General features: G+C 36.0%; 1 protein-coding gene across 1 annotated transcript in view; it reads left to right on the forward strand.

The window, feature by feature from the left end:
* Positions 1 to 16341: 16341 nt before the first annotated feature.
* Positions 16342 to 23092, forward strand: part of RBM20 (RNA binding motif protein 20) — an 85134-nt gene continuing 78383 nt past the window's right edge. The window contains exon 1 of the mRNA XM_063307804.1: positions 16342 to 16571. Coding sequence (XP_063163874.1) covers positions 16342 to 16571 — 230 coding nt within the window. The remainder of the gene's footprint in view (positions 16572 to 23092) is intronic.

The following is a 23092-nucleotide window of genomic DNA, read 5'->3' on the forward strand; positions in this document are numbered from 1 at the left end:
TTTTCATGTGACTGTAATTCTTCTTGCTTGTCAAGAAAAGCCATAAGAAAATTGGGTTTTTTTGGTGAAGGCTAGCAGTACATCTCTGACTGAAATGATATCCCTGATGTTGAAAGAGTCTGTCATCCTTTTCTGCTAAAATAAACAATTGTTATCCAAAAGTTTCTGATAACATGTTACTTTCAGACAAGATAATTTAGTAGTTTTAAAGGAATCTACATTCTTTGGAATATACATTTGCCTTTCCTGATCTTCAGCTGATGTCTGCTGGTGAGTGAAAGAGCTTTTTAGTGATAATTATTTAGTGGAATGTTCTCAAAGAGAAGCTTGTTTGGTGCTTAATAATGACATTTCAAAGGACAGTGAAGGATTTTCCCTCCCTTCACCCTTCTAATCTATTCCAAATTTTAATTTAAATATCTATTTTATCTTCACTGAGTGTATTTATACTGCCTTTATGTAGAGAGTTATTTTTGCAATTTATAATTCATAATTTTATTTTGATAGGTATTCGGCGTGGATATTTTTTGAAGGATAGGATATAAATGCCTACTCTTCCTTCTCGTCCTTTATACTTGTATCTCATTATTATTACACTTAAATGATCAAAATTAGTATCTAGACTGGACTAGAGGTGCACACAGTAAGACCCCCAAGACTTCATGTAGCTCTCTAAACTGACTGGTAAAACCCACCAAAATATCCAAAATGTTATTGTAATTACATTTAAACATAAATGAAATGAAATTTAATTTTAACTTGTCATGGAACACCTATGCCGCTAGAATAAATATATGAAATTCATGTAGTGACCTTGGTTGACAGTCTTTTTCTGGGGGGACAGACTGAAGCAGTGTGTCCATATTAGTTTCACTAGACCTCCTATCTGCCTTTAACACAATAATTTATCAGAGTTCTTTTTTAGGCAGCTGAGAGCTGTCTTGTCCAACCTAGTCATTTACAGCTGTATTAGAGTCCTGTATTCAGTCCTTCTGAATAAATCAGAAGGATATCAGGTTGAGGAGAAATGGTTCAGAGATTTGGCAATTAAGGTTCAGATATGTCCTGTGGCATGATTGCCTGTCAGAAATATTTTCTCTGTGCAGCAAGTGGATTCAGTGATTTTAGCACCATTTATACCTATGTGATATGATTATAACTTGCGTTTGAATTACTTTGGCAGTTTAGACCTGTCCAAAATATGTAATGTTATTCCTTGATAATTTTTCCAGAATTCTATATATTCTATATAGGAAATACATGTTTTGGGGAAAAGAACCAGGTAATGGGCCGTGCTTTGACTCCCACAAGGGAATCTCTAGATTGTCAATCCACAACCCTCCTCTACAATTCCACAGATCCTAGGAACGGTATATTGGTAAATATTGGTACCATCCATTTAATTCGGGAGAAAGCACCTTTCTGCACTGGTTTACTTAGGAAGACGAAAGCAGCAATTGTCTTCTTGTCAGTAGTTTACCTGGTGGTTGGGGCTTGTGACAAAGGCTAATTTCCCTGTCAGAATGAGTGTGTTGATTCAATAAGAAATGCAAGTATTTATTATGTGCATCAAGTTAAAGGAATTAAAAAGGAACTGAAAGTCAAAAAGACAAAGAAAAGAACAATTGAACAGTCTCCAGATTTACTCTCAGGTTGCTCCTGCAGCCAGGAATAACACACATAAACACACTGAAAGAATACAGGCATACAAAATCATTCAAAGAATACAGGCATACAAAATCAATCAAACCACAATTCAGATCATTTTCCATAACACAAAATTAAGTTTCTGATTTGCATCTAGCTTCTGATAGATTGCTCGAAGTTTTATTTTCCAGACTTTAATGGTTTCTGCCTACTATCCAGATTGGCAGGTTAGATTTGATTGATATATCAAATTATATACTTTTTTATTTTATTTATTTGTGAAATTTATATGGCTTCCCATTTCACACGAAGTGACTCTGGATAGCATACAATAAAACCAGCAATTAAGACATTCTACATTCTTTAAAAAAATTCTTGTGTTGGAATTTCTTAGGATGGAATATTCCCCAAATCACTACAAACCATCACTAGATATATTTCATTTAGTTCACTTTTTCTTTCACGTTGGCAAAACATTCAGAACGTTTAATTTATAAAGCTACATTGCTAAAGATACCTTAATAAAGAAAAACATATTATGGACAACTGGGGACAGAGATGTACAACTGGGCATCATCGGTATATTGTTGATACTTCACCCCATATCAATTGGCCTCACCCAGTGGTTTCATGTAGATGTTAAAAAGGAGAGGGAGAGCCCTGAGGCACCTGACTGCTTCCCTTCTACCAATACCAACTGGACCTGGACCTGGAGGAAGGAGAATCACCGCACAAAATAGTGCCCCACGCAAAATAGTGCCCCCCCAGCCCCTTAAACTGGTCCAGAAGGATGCCATAGCTAATGGTATCAAAGGCCACAGAGAGATCCAGGATGGATGTACCACCCCTATACTGAGCTTGCCATAGTTAATCAAGAAGATCAACCAAAGTCATCTCAGTACTATACCCTGGTCTGAATCCCTGTCCTGATGCCTGCCCCCTGCCTCCTGCTATATCTCCTATTGCCCATCACCACTGCAATATTCTTTCCTGTCTCTAAACACCCCCACTTCCTGCCCCTTCCCTCAGTCATCAGGGGTCCCACTCACAACCCACACACACCTACTCCACTCAGCCAGGGAGCTTCTGACCTTGCACTCAGCACCTCTGAGCCAACGCACTGCCCGTTCACCCTCAAAAGCCAGCCATCACCTGCCTCTCTGCGTTCATCAGGAGTAGAGGACAACAAGGACACAATCTCACCAAACTAAGGCAAGCCACTACTCCACCTTCTGTCTCCCAGGGAGGAAGCGGGACAATAGGTGGCTCAAATCCCAACCCTTCCTCCACCATTCTACCCTAAAACCAGCCTTTGCCCTCATCGCAATTCCCCTCTCAACCATCAGTCCCAGTTCCAAGTGCTCTTCTAGAGGCAGAGTGCCTCTAGAACTTCTTAAGTTCTAGAGTAAGAACTTCTTACATTTCCCTTTCAAATAGAACTTTATTTTCTACCTTAATGAATTTTTCTTTTATGGTTTTAAGCAACAGAAGCAAACGTTTTCAGAAAACAAATGGCATTTTCTGAAATTTAAAACCTCTCTATTAAATACAAATCTTGGGGCTGACAGCCCTTGCTAAAGACTCTAAGGCTAGAAGAGATTCTACAAGAAAAACACTAGCTGTAAGAAGAATGTCAAAACTTTCTGTTCCACTTATAGTTAAAAGGGAAATTTATTTGCCTTTTAAATTTTTTCCCCTTAGTATCCTTATTTTTCATGCCTTCTCCTTTTGTATATTATTGTGATGTTTTTAAGAGCCTAACAGGGTTGCTGTATTGTTGAGAAATGATAGGCGGTTTAGTGATGCTAAGTCTTTGTTCATTTAATTCTGATTCAGTTTTTACCATAACAAATTGAATACTGTATAATAAATAATAAATGATAAATAAACTGTATCTAGTGAATTTGCAAAATGTATTTTTTAATTTATGGATTTTTAAAATCTTGTGGTAAGCTGATTTATGTCAAGTTCCTTCCCTTGGGTATTCCGCCCCCGCCCAGCATAATACTTTTTGATTAGTATCTAAACAATGAATTTTATATCCACTCATGACCATGAAATACTGCAGTTCTTTTATCAGTGTAGACAAAGAGAATTAACTTTTATTGGCTGTATCTGAACTTAAAATCCCTGCGCAAGTAAAAATAAATCTCTTTCCTAAATTCTTAAGCCAATTTCTGTATTCCATGAGAGATGAAGTCATGAGAGATGATACCTTAAACCATATATAAAGTGGGAGAAATAAGGAAGGAAAAATGGTTGTCACTGAGATTTAAAATTCAACCTTTACAATATTATCTAACTCACCAGAAGAGGATGACAGAAACAGAAGATCATTATGTGTATGAATACACATGCACTTCTCCCACTCCATGGAAAAGTTTGTTTAGCATTTATTTGTACATGTTTATCTTTTTTAGTCTCATTTTATATTTATTCATTCATTCATTCTCTTTTTGTACACAGTTATTCATTATATGATGCCAGTCTATGATCATAATATACTTCAGGTAACATTATGTGCTTGTTGACCAGACTATGTTTTAAGATATCATTTCTATAACGTATTTCATACTAAACAGATGTAGATATTGAAGAGAGAATGAAATACAAAATATAAAGGAGAAACATACTTTCTAACTTGGTTATATTTTAAAGATACCTTTAAGAAAAATATCTAATGTAAAATCAGAAGAATCTGTTACTGTTATCAGTTCCGTTTACAAGTGGTTTTGCTTGTACTTGGGGCTTTCATTGCTTGGAAGAATAATTTAAACAAAGATCATTACTCTCATAGCAGAAATATGATGTTGTCGTTTATTCATTTAGTCGCTTCCGACTCTTCGTGACTTCATGGACCAGCCCACGCCAGAGCTTCCTGTCGGTCGTCAACACCCCCTGCTCCCCCAGGGACGAGTCCGTCACCTCTAGAATATCATCTATCCATCTTGCCCTTGGTCGGCCCCTCTTCCTTTTGCCTTCCACTCTCCCTAGCATCAGCATCTTCTCCAGGGTGTCCTGTCTTCTCATTATGTGGCCAAAGTATTTCAGTTTTGCCTTTAATATCATTCCCTCAAGTGAGCAGTCTGGCTTGATTTCCTGGAGGATGGACTGGTTTGATCTTCTTGCAGTCTAAGGCACTCTCAGAATTTTCCTCCAACACCACAGTTCAAAAGCATCTATCTTCCTTCTCTCAGCCTTCCTTATGGTCCAGCTCTCGCAGCCATATGTTACTACAGGGAACACCATTGCTTTAACTATGCAGATCTTTGTTGTCAGTGTGATGTCTCTGCTCTTAACTATTTTATCGAGATTTGTCATTGCTCTTCTCCCAAGGATTAAGCGTCTTCTGATTTCCTGACTACAGTCAGCATCTGCAGTAATCTTCGCACCTAGAAATACAAAGTCTTTCACTGCTTCTACATTTTCTCCCTCTATTTACCAGTTATCAATCAAGCTGGTTGCCATAATCTTGGTTTTTTTGAGCTTTAGCTGCAAGCCAGCTTTTGCACTTCCTTCTTTCACCTTCATCATAAGGCTCCTCAGTTCCTCTTCGCTTTCAGCCATCAAAGTGGTATCATCTGCATATCTGAGATTGTTAATGTTTCTTCCAGCGATTTGAACTCCAGCCTTGGATTCCTCAAGCCCAGCTTGTCGCATGATGTGTTCTGCGTACAAGTTGAATAGGTGGGGTGAGAGTATACAGCCCTGCCGTACTCCTTTCCCAATCTTAAACCAGTCCGTTGTTCCGTGGTCTGTTCTTACTGTTGCTACTTGGTCGTTATACAGATTCTTCAGGAGGCAGACAAGATGACTTGGTATCCCCATACCACTAAGAACTTGCCACAATTTGTTATGGTCCACACAGTCAAAGGCTTTAGAATAGTCAATAAAACAGAAATAGATGTTTTTCTGAAACTCCCTGGCTTTTTCCATTATCCAGCGGATATTGGCAATTTGGTCCCTAGTTCCTCTGCCTTTTCTAAACCGGGCTTGTACATCTAGCAATTCTCGCTCCATGAATTGCTGAAGTCTACCTTGCAGGATCTTGAACATTACCTTACTGGCATGTGAAATGAGTGCCACTGTTCGATAGTTTGAACATTCTTTAGTGTTTCCCTTTTTTGGTATGGAGATATAAGTTGATTTTTTCCAGTCTGATGGCCATTCTTGTGTTTTCCAAATTTGCTGGCATATAGCATGCATTACCTTGACCGCATCATCTCACAAGATTTTGAACAGTTCAGCTGGGATGCCGTCGTCTCCTGCTGCCTTGTTATTAGAAATGCTTCTTAAGGCCCACTCAACCTCACTCTTCAGGATGTCTGGCTCTAGCTCACTGACCACACCATCAAAGCTATCCCCGATATTGTTATCCTTCCTATACAGGTCTTCTGTATATTCTTGCCACCTTTTCTTGATCTCTTCTTTTTCTGTTAGCTCCTTGCCATCTTTGTTTTTGATCATACCCATTTTTGCCTGGAATTTACCTCCAATGTTTCTAATTTTCTGGAAGAGGTTTCTTGTCCTTCCTGTTCTATTTTCTTCTTCCACTTCCGCTTGTTTAAAATAAGGAAGGAAATAAGGAAGGAAAAATGGTTGTCACTGAGATTTAAAATTCAACCTTTACAATATTATCTAACTCACCAGAAGAGGATGACAGAAACAGAAGATCATTATGTGTATGAATACACATGCACTTCTCCCACTCCATGGAAAAGTTTGTTTGGCATTTATTTGTACATGTTTATCTTTTTTAGTCTCATTTTATATTTATTTATTCATTCATTCATTCTCTTTTTGTACACAGTTATTCATTATATGATGCCAGTCTATGATCATAATATACTTCAGGTAACATTATGTGCTTGTTGACCAGACTATGTTTTAAGATATCATTTCTATAACGTATTTCATACTAAACAGATGTAGATATTGAAGAGAGAATGAAATACAAAATATAAAGGAGAAACATACTTTCTAACTTGGTTATATTTTAAAGATACCTTTAAGAAAAATATCTAATGTAAAATCAGAAGAATCTGTTACTGTTATCAGTTCTGTTTACAAGTGGTTTTGCTTGTACTTGGGGCTTTCATTGCTTGGAAGAATAATTTAAACAAAGATCATTACTCTCATAGCAGAAATATGATGTTAGTCATGTCTAAACCAGAAAAAATAATTTACTTGTTTGAAATACTATTAGAGGCTGAGGAAAAAGAAGTTTTTTTTTAATTATGATCACTGATACAGTGTCAGTTACCAGTAAAAATTAACTAGACTATAACCATGGAACAATTAAAAATAGAACCAATTAAATAGAATTTAGTAGCATTTAAAGAAAGTAGTTAGTAAATAAATAGTGCAGATGGAATGGATCTGAGTGGTCACTCCTCAACTCTACATTTTGCTAACATCTGTAGAGTTCTCATATGCGTCTGTTACAAGCCATAATAATATCAAAATGGCAACTACATGAATCAGGATGTCATAAAGCAAATGATATGACTTACGTATTTACATCATAATGTCTGATGCAAGTGTTTGAGTCATGTCATTTCCATAATCTCCTGATATACACATCATCATTATGCCCACCCCCCATCTCACTGCAAACACCTGTAAGTAGGTTGCTTCGAGTACCTTGAATGGGAATTCCTTCCATTAGAAGATTAGATTGTCATATCTCTATTCAACAGGCACTTAAGCCAATTTTATTCTGATCAGTTTTCAATTATGTTTAAGATAGAGTTGATTCAAACTTAGATGGGTTGCTCCTCATTGTCTATAAAAATCAATATTCGCATTTTAATTAAACTCTAATATTCTTGGAATCTGTCAGATACAATTGCTATATGAACAACCAGGTAATACTACATACCTATAATGCAGGGATGGGAACTATTTTTAAATAGTTTTTTAGTGTTTATCATTTCAAAATGGCACAAAACTACCACCAATTTTCAGCAAGTGGGGTTAAAGGCAGGGGATTACATAAAAGGGGTTTGGGGAGTGCATGAAGTCCTTGAGCTTCACGTTGCCCATCCCGCCATAGATTATAGTATGTTATGAGATCCAACTCCTTCTATCCAAAAACATTATTTCCCTTCAGTTCCTCTTACTCTATAAATCTGAGCATTGGAACTTCCAGCATAGATTCAAATTTCTGAAAATTTTAAACAGTTCAACTTACTGTGTTCGTTTTGAACATTGCCTTTGCTTAGGATCTTGTTAAGGCTAGAAGACAATAAAATAATTTAATAATAGAATATGTAATAATATATTCTATATGTGGAAGAATGAGAAAATTAAGAACACTCTTACCTTAGTTGGTATTCTAAGAGCTACTTAGGCTCCTGTTTGTGCTTATTTATTGACTATTTCTTTGTTTCTTTTCTTTTCTAAACGACTATTTCTTCTGTGACAAACTGGTTCTCAAGTAGCCTTCCATGTCTTAAGAATTTTGCTGTGCAGCTGTTGTCGAGAAAAAAAAAATTCTAAACTTCTAAAACTTTCTTTTAGTTCAGGAAACCAGTGATTTGCTTTTACTAGCACATTGCCAAAACTCCCTCTCAATTCTTAGCAGTCCCATTCTCTGTCTGTGAAGGGAAGGAGTAAGCACTTTTTAAAATGGAATGGCATATAAATTAAAAATTTCAGTGGTGATGGACTTTTAAGCTAGCAGGAACAGCTTTTAAGCATCCTTTTCCTTTGTTTCTCTCTTCCTTTCTTTCATTGTTGCAGCTGTTGTGAGAAACGATAGAAGAACCACTCCACCAGACATTGGTTATTATTATAGAGAAAGTACTCAGGATTACCACCTACAACTTAATGTCTTGTTCAACTCTTGAAACAGTTTTTATACATTCTTAATGCCTTTTTATATTTATATATATCCCGCCTTTGTCTCAATTTTTAAGTCTGGTTTTGGTCTTGACCATGTAGCTGTTTGCTGTGATGATTAGCATCTTTAAGCATCTCTGATATTAACATTAATCAGTGGTTGCAATACCTAATTTCCATACAGAATGCCTAAATAAATAAATAAATAAACAAATGGAAAAACTATCCTAAAAATGCTGTCTCAGAGACTTTCAGTAATAAGAAAGACTAGTATGTCCCCAACTCAAGGCCAATGTAACCTCTGCTTGCAGCATTTCTGTCACTTATGTTTGATTCTCAACCTGGGAATATATAGATGTCTCTCTTTTGGCAAAACAACCCTCTGATTCAGTGGTTGATATTGGAAGAGTTGATTACAAATCCAACACTTTTTTGATCTTGGAGGGGTTTGCTCATAGTCTTTACCAGAGACTGAAAGAACTACTCTCCCTACTCTCTGGGCTCTTGAGAATTTCTACCATGGATGTATAGCACAGTGTTGTTCAATAACATAATGTTCTGGTATTCCCCTAAACAGTCCATTTTTCTCCTGGAATGTACTGACAGTTCATCATCAGTTCAGAAATACAGTAGTCCAGTCCTTAAAGAGAGTTACTTTCCCTCAAGCAATCAGAGCTGCTACCTTCCTTCATATCACATTATTCTTTCTTTCATCATTATTGGTCACAGAACCATCCCTAGTCTAGGGAATGTTGTTGTTGTTGTTGTAAAAAGTTATCTGCTCACATAATCCTTTTTATCCCAGCTGTTCCATCAACATCATTGCCTAGTCACATCCTGACTACCCATTCTGAGTAAGCCATGACAGACGTTTTGGGAGCACCAGTACTTTTAATAGAGTTGGTCCTTCCTTTGGTGTCAATGCCAAATGCCTCTTCTACTGAGGACATGGTAGAGTAGCATCTAATGGGTCTGTTTACTTATTAACAGTGTGATCCTCTTCAGTGGCCAAACATGGAGGATCCACTGCATGTAGCAGCTGCACACCAGCTTCAGCAGTTGGTTAAGGGCCCACAGTTCCAGGTTTCTCATTCTGCAATATCTATTCTACTCCTGTCAATGTTAGTTAAGGTTGCATCAGATGTATGGTAGAAATACTGTATTTTCTATGCCTGTGACTTTCAGAGATCAAGGAAACTCTACAAGGAACAGAAAGAGAAATGTCAGTTTATGTTTTACCATCCCTTTCCTAGCTCCATGGAAATTGAGGCAGCTTAGACCAGGACTCAGACTTGAATGCACTCAGCCCATGTAGATAATGGAATTAGAAATGTGGAAGTCATAAACAGGTGTACCTATTCCATCATAAGCTGTCATTTAAGATTGACAACCCTCAGTCTTGTATCACCCAATTTCATCTCTTTGCTGTTAGATATTAAAGGTAAGTAATAGAAATCTTTTTAGAATGTAGGACATGTACTTCTATATATTTTTGTACTTTACTTTTCTGATATATATTTAGTAATTAAAAATTGAAAAAGAAAATTTTCTGATGATAAATGTTTAAATAGTTTGTGATTTCAGAAAATTCTGCAATTGCATTTGCTGTAAAGTACTTGGTAAAAATGTACTTCAGTTGTACAGAGAATAACATTTAACTATGGGTACAGAAGTTATTAATAGAATATGCTGCATTTCTTTAATAAACATATGATAAGCACTTTGCTGAGAGGAGAAAAAAAACCTGCTGTGCCTTTCAATATTTAAGGCCAGTTCATCATACAGCTAAGATTAAAAAGTGAGGTCACACAGTTCTTGCATTCTATTTTTAATTCATTTAGCATGTGAATATGACATCTTTCTTCAGGATTCTATAATTCAATTATCTGGCTATTCAAGACATTCTCATCTCACACTGCTGTATTTAAAGTGTAAATTTAAGAGATGGACATACTAAAATGTTTTTATTTGACTAGGCCATCTAATATCTATGCAGTAATATGACAATTTGCAGCTGGTGAGTTTGTCTAAAGAATGTGGTAGAGGCAAGTGATCAGAGATGGGGCTTAGTTAATTTGATATTTGCACCAATACATTAACGGCATTTGCATTAATGTTAAATCAAGGCATGTTTTCTGCACAATTCTTTCTTTAAATAAAAGGAGCTTTTCAAAATAATGTCATGAGCTCGGCTTGTCTTGGATCTGGAATGAACCAATAGAAGGGGATGGATGGAAGGTGATTTTATTACTTGCTCCTTTCCATGATCTTCTTTGTGAAAGCATCTCCACTGGCTCCAAATTTTGTATTTTGTGACAGGGAGTTAAAGCACTGGGAATATTACAAGAAAGCATGCAATTATACTTTCTGTGTGGGGATTCTGTGCAGAATTTTCTGTCTCTGCCTAACAATATTTTAGTAACTTAGAAGCGAACCATTTTTCAGTTAGTAGAACAAAATGCTTTGAGAATAGAATACTTCCTAGAGAAAAGATTCAGAGGGATTTATAGTCATTATGAAAACTTGTAGGATATCCACATGAAAAATAATTAACTATTTTGCCATATGTTAAAAAGTCTTACTGGTTCAGTCTTTCTAGGATAAAAGATATGATAGTTTTATTAAATCACTGGAAATATTTTTTTCCTTGAGTCTTAAACTATTTTTATGCTTCACTTTTATATAAACTAGTAAGATCAGACATACATAACTTCATTTTTACACATACAGTGTATGTAGTTTGGTTACTAGCAGCTTCTTGGTGTTGACCTACTAGCCTTATTAAGAACAGAAAATAGTTAAATTGTGTTCCATGGTGCTGATTAAAAACTAAGATGCCATTTGCCTCCAACTCTTGATAGTAAAGGTAACAAATACAGACACTGTAACAGTAGAAAGTTAGACAAGTACATCTTAGCTCCATAATAATAAGCAGGGCAGTACACCAATATTAAAGCTACCAACTTGCCAGTTCGTCTGGTATGTAATCTAGGTATTTATTACAGACACTATGTGGAACAGTATTTTGAATCATTGGTTTTAGAGCATTCTCTTAGTATCATGTTAAATTACAATTCCCCCAGGATTGGTAATTTCCCAAAAGACCATTAAGGGTACAGCAATTGCAAGCTTTTAATCAATATTTTTTGGGAAATTGAAAAAAATGAGGGGGACTGCATTAAAATTCATACCAAACCCGAAGGCCCAGAATTTTTATATAATATTTTTTAAAAAATAGACTGTAGAGTTCTATTGAGACTCCTTAATTCTAATGGTGATTGATAGAGATCGATTGTTAGGCACAAATTTTAACTTGGTTGCTATCAAAATTTACTTGACTTCAAGTAAAAGCAAAGATCTCCCAGAGTTTAATCAAAGAATGTGTAGGTGCTTGTGTTTTCCTACCTGACCTCTGAATCTCTCTCTGACTCTGAATATTCTCTTGCATCTCTCTTAAATCTCCTAGGATTTAAATTTCCATTTTATTTCATGACAGCCAAAGATAAAAATATTGTTAGATTCTTAAAAGATTCAGGGCACAGATCATAGCCACAAATTAACATATATTTTTCATATGCTAATCTGTGTGTATCTAGGCCTGGTGGGGTGGCGGGCAGAAGAACAAAGCCTGGTTTTTGCTGTTAAAGGAATAAAAAGAGACCCTATAGGGCAATGAATGTAGATGGATAGGGAAAGGAAAATACATAAGTGAAAGGTCTTCATTGGATAACACAGGAAGTTTGAGTCACTGGGAATCATTTGCAATTCTGCATATACCTGCTCTTGAAGTAACTATGAGAAGTTACTTAATATCCTGTGGATCTACTAAGTACTTGCATTGTCTACCTGGGAAGACATGGTTAGGATATTACATACACATTCTTTTCTCTTTAGTACTGTTTACATAGAAAAAGGTTACCCTATTTACCAGCCTTAGGGCGTACCATGCAGACCTGTTTCTACTGTATTAGAGTCCCCTGAGGCAGGCTGCCAGTTTTGTTTTGTTTCGTTTTATTTTAGACCTTCCCCAGAAGATTGGATGCAATCATATTGGATGAAATTATAGGGGAGACAAAGGATCTATATAGCCTTGAACTTTCTTGGAGGAGAGAGGATAAACTCTTCAGCTGTGCTTTAGTTAAACAAAGGAAAACTCAGAGCTCTAGCAACAGTGATTTTCTCAAGAAAAGGAGGAAAAGCCCATTTATTTATTAATAAATTTATAACACTGCCCAACACTATAAAGATTCTGGGTAACATACAGTAAAGTAGTCTTAAATACAATTTTAAAATCCCAAACGCTGGAAGACAACCATTAAAAAGACAAACACACAGGACCTATCAACCACTCTAACCAAAGACTTACGGAAAGAGACAGTTTTATAATGCTTTTTAAAATATGGTCAGGGTGGTCCAAACAAATCTCAGGACTCCCCAACTATGTTTAAAAGAGCCTTGAAAACTTGTGTTCTAGAGAGTAGTTGCTGCAACAGAAAAGGCACACTTCCTAGGTCCCATCAGGAGGCACTGCTTAATGGATGGAACCTGGAGCATGTCTAATTTGCCCAATTGTACAGACCACACAAAAGCCATGGAAGATAAATGGTTCTGTAGATAACCAGATCCTATTTCATTATCAACACTGTGAATTGTACCTGGAAGCTTACTGGCAACCATTGCAACTCATGGAGCAGTGAGGTTACAGTACATGGGCCCAATGAGATATGTCCATATAATTGCCTGTGCCGTGGCATTTTGGATCAGTTGCAGCCTCAGTGGTTTTTAAGGACAGCTCCACAAAGTGGGCATTGCAGTCTTCAGCATGATAAGGAATTCTTTAAATCTCCCATCTTGCTCAAGTATGTTGGGGCAAGCATCCAGTTGGTAGTCTTTGCACATGAACTTAGCCATCACCAACCTGCTGTCATGAGTACAGATGCTGAGCAGGAGGAGGCCCCTATCCAGGGGGGAAAACGCATGCGCAGTTTAGAGACTTTGAGCTGTCATTCAAAGAAACCCAGAACAGACCCGCCTTGAGTTTTGGGGTTTATCTGTCTAGGTTTTTCCACTCTTCTTCAGTTTGGTAGAATTTTCTGTCTACAATAGCGGTAAATAAAACACTAGAGACTTTCTCCTCATCTCGGCGTGGTCTTTGCTTAGTCAGGACACCTGCTTCTAGAACACAAGATGTCTTTTTGAGTTCTTGTTCTGTTCCTATAGTATTCTAGTGCTCCTGTGTTGTGCTCAGTGCTCTAGTGCTCCCCCCTACCCAAACACAATAAACCCCTAAGGCTTTCAATTTGTGGGGACTGATGCATACCTAGTGTTATTATCTCCCTCATGCTCATTCCTAGCCCCAGCTGCAGCTTAATGTCAATCTGTTCATCAATTCTGCAGCTGTTTAGGACCTCAGCATTTCTCTGCCCAGAACCAGTTCTTGTACTGCTTGTGATATAGTAGGTGGGTTAAAGGAGAGGATTCCCTGTGTTTTGCCCTACTACAGAAGCACTTACTAATACTATTCTGTCCACTTTATGTTAACCCTTCTCCCCAGTTTTATCAATTAAATATTCTTTTATAGTACCTGGAAAATTAATGACAAGGCATTAGGACAGTCATTGTTGCGTAAGAAGTATGACATTGCTGATAATATCATTTCCACATCAGCCAGAAGAATATTTCCTGACTACTAAATGAATGTTGTTTAAGTGATGTTTTATAGCAAGTTATTTTAATTATGAGAATGTCCATATCAATCTATGTATACTTTATTTTTTTAATTAACAGTGGCATAGAATAGAATAGAAGCATGGCTTGCAAAGATTTTAACTGCAGTGGATTTATAACAACAGTTTACTGTTAAGATTATTTGCAACATTTGATATATTTTGGAATACAACACTGATTCTTTTTATCAGTAGTTCCAAAGTAGCATACCATGCATTGGTTATACATACTTTTCTTGTACGTGGGAGTACACTGGACCGTTTGCCAACACTGTGCTTATTTTCTTTTACTGCATGAACAGTGAATTAATGAAACATGTTTGGAAACTTTTCCAGGCAGAACTGGAACACTAAAGATTGTAAAAGAATGAAGCATAAAATATATGTGCTGTATTGCATTCTGGCAATAATAATTCATATATTGTTGCAAAAGCTTACCAAGTTCACTATTTAGATACGATCTTACATTTGTTCAGTATGATTACTGCATTGCTTTCACATCAGTTTTACTATATTTTGAAATCATGGTAGCTTCAACTAGCCACCCATCGTCTTTTTTGCTTCACAGTGATTATTCACTTATTTTGATGTGAATCAAATAATAGCATATGGTATCACTATTACTAAAAGCACTGAACTGTGCTTTTCTTTGCTGTGTCCAGAAGAATAGAAGGTACACTATTTGGAATCAACTGCAGGTCAGACAGTGTGAAATCAACAAACTTGTAACTTTACTTTTGTGTCTGTGTGCCTTCAAGTCAGGTCCCCCACCCCACCTTTTCCTGGTGACTGCCTAGACAAGTCCTTGCAGTTTTCTTGGCAGTTTTTTGGAAGTGGTTTTCCTTTGCCTCCTTCCTAGGGCTGAGAGAAATTGACTGGCCCAAGGTCACCCAGCTGGCTTCAGGACTAGAACTCAGGGTCTTCTGATTTTTAGCCAGATGCCTAAACCACTACACCAGACTGGTTCTCAACTTTACTATACTTCTAGAAACATAAAGTTCTTAACCTGATTCTGACCCAGCTGTTTGTGTGTGTGGTGTGTGTGTGTTTATTTTCTAATAATTAATTTTTGCTGCATTCTTCTTTTTGTTAAAAAGATCAGTTTAGTCCTTCAGAATTTTAAAGCTTTTTTCAACCCTTGAATTTATTAATACTATGTTATTAACTATGAAAGTTATTTGTATATTTTTGAGGAAAGAAAATTGTGAGGTTTTAAAGTTTTTCCATGAGAGAAAGAAGAAAAAGGGTGTGAAAAGTTCTATTCCTAATTTCGCTATTAATTTTGCTTACAGAATATAATGGAAACCACTACCCCTCCAAGGGGATTACCACCTTGATGTGGGAGGACTTGTGGTTCCAGTGACTCTGAATGATGCCAGCGGCAACTGGAGCTCTTGGCAGAGAACCCTTGGTAGCTGGATTGAAAGGGGAATGGGAAGCTAAGTTTAGATGGTGGTTCATGGACTCAGTGTCACTTTGGTCAATGCTGTATCTAGGAAGTCCACTGTACCTATTTGTCTTAACCAATTTCATTATTTCCCCTCTGAGAAAGCAAATTGCCCCTCTTGGTCTTCTTGTCAGACTTCATATTGACAAAAAGCAGTTAATACTGAATTCCCAGAAACTCCCAAATTCTGTTAACAGCAGAAGCTTTACAGACTTGACATGGCTAGATATGTTGCTTTATTCTGCATAAGAAAACAGGCATATTTACGCAACAGATACACTTACTTCAGAACACAGGAATCAGGCCCTATTTGTGCATGCATGTATAGGTATATATAAATGCAGGCTTTTCCTCCTGCATTTTCAGTAGACTTTTTGCTATTCTTTTCCTGGCCTTAACAGTTGTTCCACATTTACATAACTGTTCTTTCTGGCGTGAGCTTCTGCCCTTAGACTTTTGCATCGCCACTTACATGTTCTCAGCTTGGCTTACAAGGGTTAGGATGAATGATGATTTATCTTGTCAGCAATCTCTCACATCATTAATTCTTTTTTGCAAATATAATTCTCTGCCACCTGAGAGTAAACTCTTGCTAAAAAATTAATCACTGCACCTGGCTGACTGAACAACTATGGGCAGGTATCCCAAAATCCACATTTCACCAGGCTGGTGGAGAAGATGGTGGCACTACTGTTTAAGGACCTCTTAGATGAAATGGCTTTTCTTGATCCTTTCCAGGCTAGATTTAGACCCAAATATGATACAGCTTTAGTCTCTCTGATGGATGATTTGTACTGGGTGATCCAGAATCTCTTGGGAACTTTTAACATTGTTGACCTTCATCTTTTGACAGCTTTTGATCCTATTGGTATCTTGGATAAGCCGAGAATGGGAAGCATTGCTTTATGGTATTTTTTATGTTTCTAAAGCTACAAGAAAGTTATATTAGAAGTCTTCTGATTATTTAACATCTAAATGAAGCCACAGATGTGGACTTGGTTGCTGTCATATATGGAACATGGAAATAGACTGGGATTGGACACTTTCAGTCAGAAGATCACACAATTTATTACTCAGGACATGAAAAACAAATAAGGAATAGTGTTGCTTTTATAGTTAAGAAGGGTATAGAAAGAACCGTTCTTGGCTACAATGCAACCAATGACTGAATAATATCAATTGGATTTTGTGGACAGCCCTTTAATATGACAATCATTCAAGTTTATGCTCTAACCACTGATCCAGAAGAGGAGGGGGTTGTTAAGTTTTATGTTCAAATTCAAGCTGAAATCAACAGAACATGCAAACAAGATGTGTTACTTGTGATTGGAGACTGGAATGCCAAATTTTGAAACATTGAAGAGGAAAATGTAGTTGGATTGTATGGCTTAGGAAACCAAAATGAAGCAGGAGATTGACTTAGCAATTTCTACCACTGTAATTATTTCTCCATCACTAACCCTGTCTTCAAGCAACCAAAACAACACCTCTATACATGGATGTTACCAGATGGAACACATAAAAATCAAATTGATTATTATTATTAATAATAGAAAAAAGAGCAAGTTTGGTCTAATGGTTAAGGCAATGGGCTAGAAACCAGGAGACTGTGAGTTCTAGTCCTGCCTTAGGCATGAAAGCCGGCTGGGTGACCTTGGGCCAGTCATACTCTCTCAGCCAACTCACCTCACAGGGTTGCTGTTGTGGGTGTCAGACTCCACAATCAAATGATTGCTGAATTGTCTGATCATGTTCATCTGCCATGATGAGTCAATGTGTGTCAAGAACAAGATGGGAGGGGGGAATTGCAAGGAGTGTGAATTCTTGTTGTTTGGGCTGGTTGGGGGGAGTCAACGTCGTACTGCCAGAGACATCAGTGGCTGGTATGGCTGATCGTTAGAGGATGGCTGAAAAAGAGATAGGGGGGAGGGGGTTGCTGGAAAGTTTTAATGAGCTAGTTTAGGTGGGAATCTTTTAATCAGAGCTTTTTTCCTGCTCTGTACACTTGTCTTCAATAAACCTGAATTCTACATATTCCAATTGTGCATGAGTTGGGTCATTATTGTGACTAATGGTGTCAGTTCTTACAGTGGGGAAAATAGGAGGAAGGAGTAATAGGTATGTTCCCCGCCTTGAGTTATTTATAAAAATAATAAAGACGGGATAGTAAATAAATAGATAAATAAATAAATAATTGCTAGAAGGAGCTGGAGGAGCTCAATTTGAGCATCAAAGACATGGCCAGGTGCTAATTGTGGAACACATAATGAACTGCTCATATGCAAGTTCCAAGTTAAGCCAAAGAAGAAGAAGAAAGCAAACCAATTTCACGATATCATCTTGAGCATGTACCATTTTCAAAGAGAACATCAGGAATTGCTTTGAAATCCTGAACCTCATTGATAGAGAACCAGAGGGACTGTGGAAAGATCTTAAAGAAGTTGTTGAGGATGAATGGGGAAAGATGAAGAAACAGAAGACAGCAAACTGGATGTCAGAAAAGACCATGGAAATTGTGAAGAAGAGAAGAGAAGCTAAAGCCCAGAAAAACAAAAATCTCAGGAAGGAATTTAACAAGGAGTTTCAGAGAGCTGTTAGAAGAGAAGAGACAAGAAGCAGTATTACAACAATATCTGTAAAGACCCTGAAGATGGAAACAGACATGGAAAAATGAGGAAAGTATTTCAAAAGATCTCTGAACTCAGAAGGAAGTTCCAACCTGGATTTGGTATGCTAAAGGACTCCTGTGGACAGATAGTAACCATTTCAAAAGAGATCAAACAAAGATGGAAGGAATATACTGAAATACTGTACAGTAGAGGTGTCAACATCCTAGACACCTTAGAAGATATTCCCTACTTAAAAGAACCTCTAGTACTAGAAGATGAAGGTAGATCAGTATTCTGGTCATTACCAAGTTGGAAGGCTACAGGAATTGATGAAATATAGTAAGCAATGAAAGAAGAATCAGTAAAGGTTCTAACTAAGCTATGCCAGCAAATCTGGGGAATGACACAGTGGCCAATAGAATGGAAGAGGTCAATCTACATTCCAATACCAAGAAAAAGAGACTTAACAGAGTGTGCAGACTATCATACAATATCCTTAATTTCACACACTAGTTTAGGATAATCCAAGGCAAATTAGAGCCCTACATGGAAAATGAGATGCCAGATGTTCAAGCCGGCTTTAGAAAAGGCTGACAAACATGAGACTTTGCTAATGCACACTGGATAATTGAGAAAGCCAAGGAATACCCAAAAGTTGGACTTTGAAGAAGCAGAATAGGAAGAGTATTGACACTTTTGAACTTTGGTATTGGAGAAGACTCCTGAGAATACTGTGGACAGCCAAGAAAACAGATCAATGGATCATCAAACAAATCAACCCAGAGTTCTCATTCGAAGCACAAATGACCAGGCTCAAATTATCCTACTTCGAACACATTATGCAGAGACCTAGCTCTCTAGAGAATGTTCTAATACTGGGAAAGATGGAAAGGAAGAGAAAAGGAAGACCAGCAGCAAGGTGGATAGATTCAGTTATACTGAATGGGTAGACCATTAGAAGACCCAAAAGACCAGGTTAGGGACAGATTGCTATGGAATAAATCTATGTGGTTGCTAAGAGTTGACACTGACTTGAAGGCACATAATCAATCAATCAATCCACAACAGAAAGTTAATCAAATTCAAGCAAGAATGGTTCCCAAATATACAATGCACGGCAAATATAAACACGGTATGGTGCTTAAATGCTTATAAACATCGCAAATTGGTAGAGGCTAGAAAAGGAGGAAATTAGAAACCAAATAACTTTTAAAACTTTTTTTCTTTTATTGTTGTTGTTTGTGCATATTAAAAAAAGAAAAATAAGAAAAATAAACTATAAGTAACAGTACAGTAGAGATCATAGTATTACGTATTAAATTTAAGACAGAAATCCTAATTATATAATAAATAATTTAATGTATCTTGCAGTTGTTCATCAATGCCACATCCAGCTTTAGATGTAAAATTTAAGCAATCTTATGCTTATCAACATTAACATTTTAGAAATCATAGTCAATATTGACATAAAGTTTTCTTTTTTCTTTATCTTTAAAGATTTAAGTTATCTAAACATCAGAGTGTTAATCTCCAGTCAACACTGTATAAAAACCACTGTACCCAAATAATGTAATGTACTCCTTGTGTTTTATAACAATACAATGCAACAATATAAAAAAGTTTTTTTTAAAAAAGAAACATAATAAATATATATACAGTCTGTCACAGAAAATAAATGTACGTTTTCCTTCCAGGAAAAAAGCAAAAAAGAGTAAGAACCATGTCTTAGTACTATATAAAGCTGGCAGAAGCTGCTTTGGAGTGCCATCAGTATTTGAATGGCAGTTGAAAATCAGTTATCAGAAAGTTCCTCACCCTTACCCCATTGAATGCTTAATCTACAGTATTTTTCGAACCTTTTCTTGTAAACGGGTTTCTGTGATTGATGCCAATAGTGGCAGGTGGGTGCCGCCTAGTGGATGTTATTTCTCCCTTATAATGTCCTTGGAAAGTGAAGATGTGAAGCAGCATCATTATGAGAGGGCTTCTGGGAAAAAGATGGCTGTTTTGATCTACTACAAAGCATCTTAACTCATCAGCAATGGTAGTGATCTGAATGGTGTAGTACAAAGAGCAAATTAGGACTGGTAGATTTTGGCAGATTTTTGCTGCCTACTGGCTATTAGTATTATTAAACGTTATTTTACAAACAGAAAAAATGCTGTTTTTTAAATATGTTTCTTTGGATTGTAGTTTTAAACTGCAAACTTCCCCAGAAAAATATTTGTTTTGAAATGTAGCATATTTTTTTTAAAAATAAAATAGTTACAATAACACGACATAAATATAAATACAGACAAAAACTTTTGCATTCAGATTATAACTGAATGTTATTTTGTTTCTACTTAGGATAAGACTTTGAAAATGGTAAAGGTTGTAAGTTTACATTCAATCACACTCATAAAACTATTTATTATAATTGTTATTTATTTATTTCTACACCATTCTCTGCAAACAATTCTTTACAATGATATTTTTGTTACATTATGTTCATGTATTAGCACATCCATAATCAGTCTGTTGGATTTGCTAAAATACATTAACCATATAGATGCCTTCGTTTAATTTAAAATAGTAAAATATAAAGTATAATTTTTGGTAAAATTGCATTTTATGTATTTAAAATCTGCTTCAGTTTATAACATGTCTAATGATTTTCTATGTGTGATCTAATTTTAATGTTGAGCAATCTAATGATACTTTTTCAAAGTATACAGGCTGGGTATACATAAGCATCTGCATATTGTGTGAAAGAAAAAGCAATTTTGAAATACATTTTTCCTAATGTCTTTAACATTCTTAATTGCTTCTTGTTTAGATGAAAATGAAAGGGAAAATCAGAATTCTGCTAATTGCAAATCTGTGCACGTAACTTTTTATGCAGTACACCATAAGTGCAATGCAATGCATTATCAGTTTATCTGGTGATAGAAAAAAACACAGCCATGCAGTGCAACTGCATGTTCAGTATTGCCACTTCAGCAAATGTATAAGTTGATAACTTACCATAACAAAAGCTTTTGTATTTGTAGAGTAAAAATATCAGGTTATTTTTATTTATCTACCTATCTATTTATTCAGTTTGTACGGCTACCCATCTTAGCAAGTGACTGGGCGATCATGCAAATGGAGATTAGCCTCAGAAACAGAGCACGCTACACTAGCAGAGTGTTTATTGCTGTAGCAAGCACACCAAGGTTGCTGAAGCTTCCAGGTAGAGTGCTCCTTACCAGCATGGAATCCTTAATTTTGAACTTACAGATTCATGTCGCAGAAGAACATTAGCTTGGTTTTGGTCAGTTTTTTTAGTGTTTTTGTTATCCTAGCAATTCATGTTGAAAAATTATTTTAGTATCAGTATTACTGTTTTCTTCAAGGGCTTTCAGGAGAAACCGTTATCTTTTAGAGAGAGAACAGCATTACCAGATTCCTTTATGTCAAGTCCTTAAAAGATTCCAGAGCACTGACTATAGCTAAGATAAATAACTAGGGAAATGTATGCAGCTGCTTTCCGAGTGGAGTATCTATTTTTGACACTGAAACCATTAACAAGCTCTGGCTTTTCTCAGGTCAAGTAGCGGCAACAGAGAACATTAGCACTTTTTCTTTGTTGACAGCATATCGTTATCATGGCAGGTCACAGGGGGTGAGTAGATAGTTATGGTATTTAGACACCTAGATAGTGTTGTAGGTTTTGGATTTCTATTTTAAATTTTACTTAGCTATAGCTGCTATCAGGTCCAAAGTAACCCTTATTAGAGGAGTGACTGGGAGAGTGTATGAAAATATAATTAAAGGTTACATAAAGGTATATTTTAGTTTATTCTTAAACAGCTTTTAAAAGGCAAAGCTGCTAATTATATATCTCTGGTCTATGAAAATGTTGTTTGTAGAAACTGGCAGCTTATTATCTTAAAACATCTTTCCTTTTTTATCTTGGTAGTTCCTTTGGAAGAGAAATGGTTACTACAGAAATGCACTAGAGTCAGTATAATCTTTTTGGTCTACAATCTTAAATGTTTTACTGGGGATAAACTTAATTAAACTTGGTGAGTTTTGAATAGACACTTGTAGAATTAGTAACTGTTGATAGAACAAAATGTGTTTATACATATCTGTTTTTTATTCACCAAAAAGTGCTGGTAAGAGTTCAGTAAGTTTATAAATCAAACAATAACAAAAAAGCCTTTGTACAGTCCTGTGTCTAATGGAGTATATGTATGTTGCTTACAAAAAAGTCAGCCAAATTAAATCATATCTCTCAGAAGGAACATAATTCATTAAGTAACATTGATATACAAAAATAAATTCCAGAAACTAGACATTCTTGATGCTCAATAATTGCAGAATTAAATGGATAATTAGCTTTTGTATGGTTAAGTACTAATGAATTATTAAATTGGAAAGTTGTATATATGTTTATATATATATATATATATGTGTGTGTGTGTGTGTGTGTATTTTTAAATGCTAACTAAATAAGCAGATCTTATTTAGTTAGCATTTAAAATATATATATACATTTTGTAAAGATTATTTTAAAATGTTACCTATAACTTTTAAGCATTAATGAGAAATAATTTAAATTTAGAAGGATTGCACCTATAAAATGCATTGAAATAGTAATTACGCTAAAGGAAGAAAATCTAATACTACTGGAATTGGAAAGCTATAGCAGAATAATTAAATTACTTGAACTGTAGATGGAAAGATAAACAGTGCAATATATATACCTTGTCCTCTTTTTTTAATAAAGATGATTAACTTTTGAATACAACAGTACTTTAATCATCTTGGAAAAAAAATAAAAAGATAAAAAA

The sequence above is a fragment of the Candoia aspera genome, chromosome 6 (genome assembly GCF_035149785.1).
Source record: "Candoia aspera isolate rCanAsp1 chromosome 6, rCanAsp1.hap2, whole genome shotgun sequence".
NCBI classification, from domain to species: Eukaryota; Metazoa; Chordata; class Lepidosauria; order Squamata; family Boidae; genus Candoia; species Candoia aspera.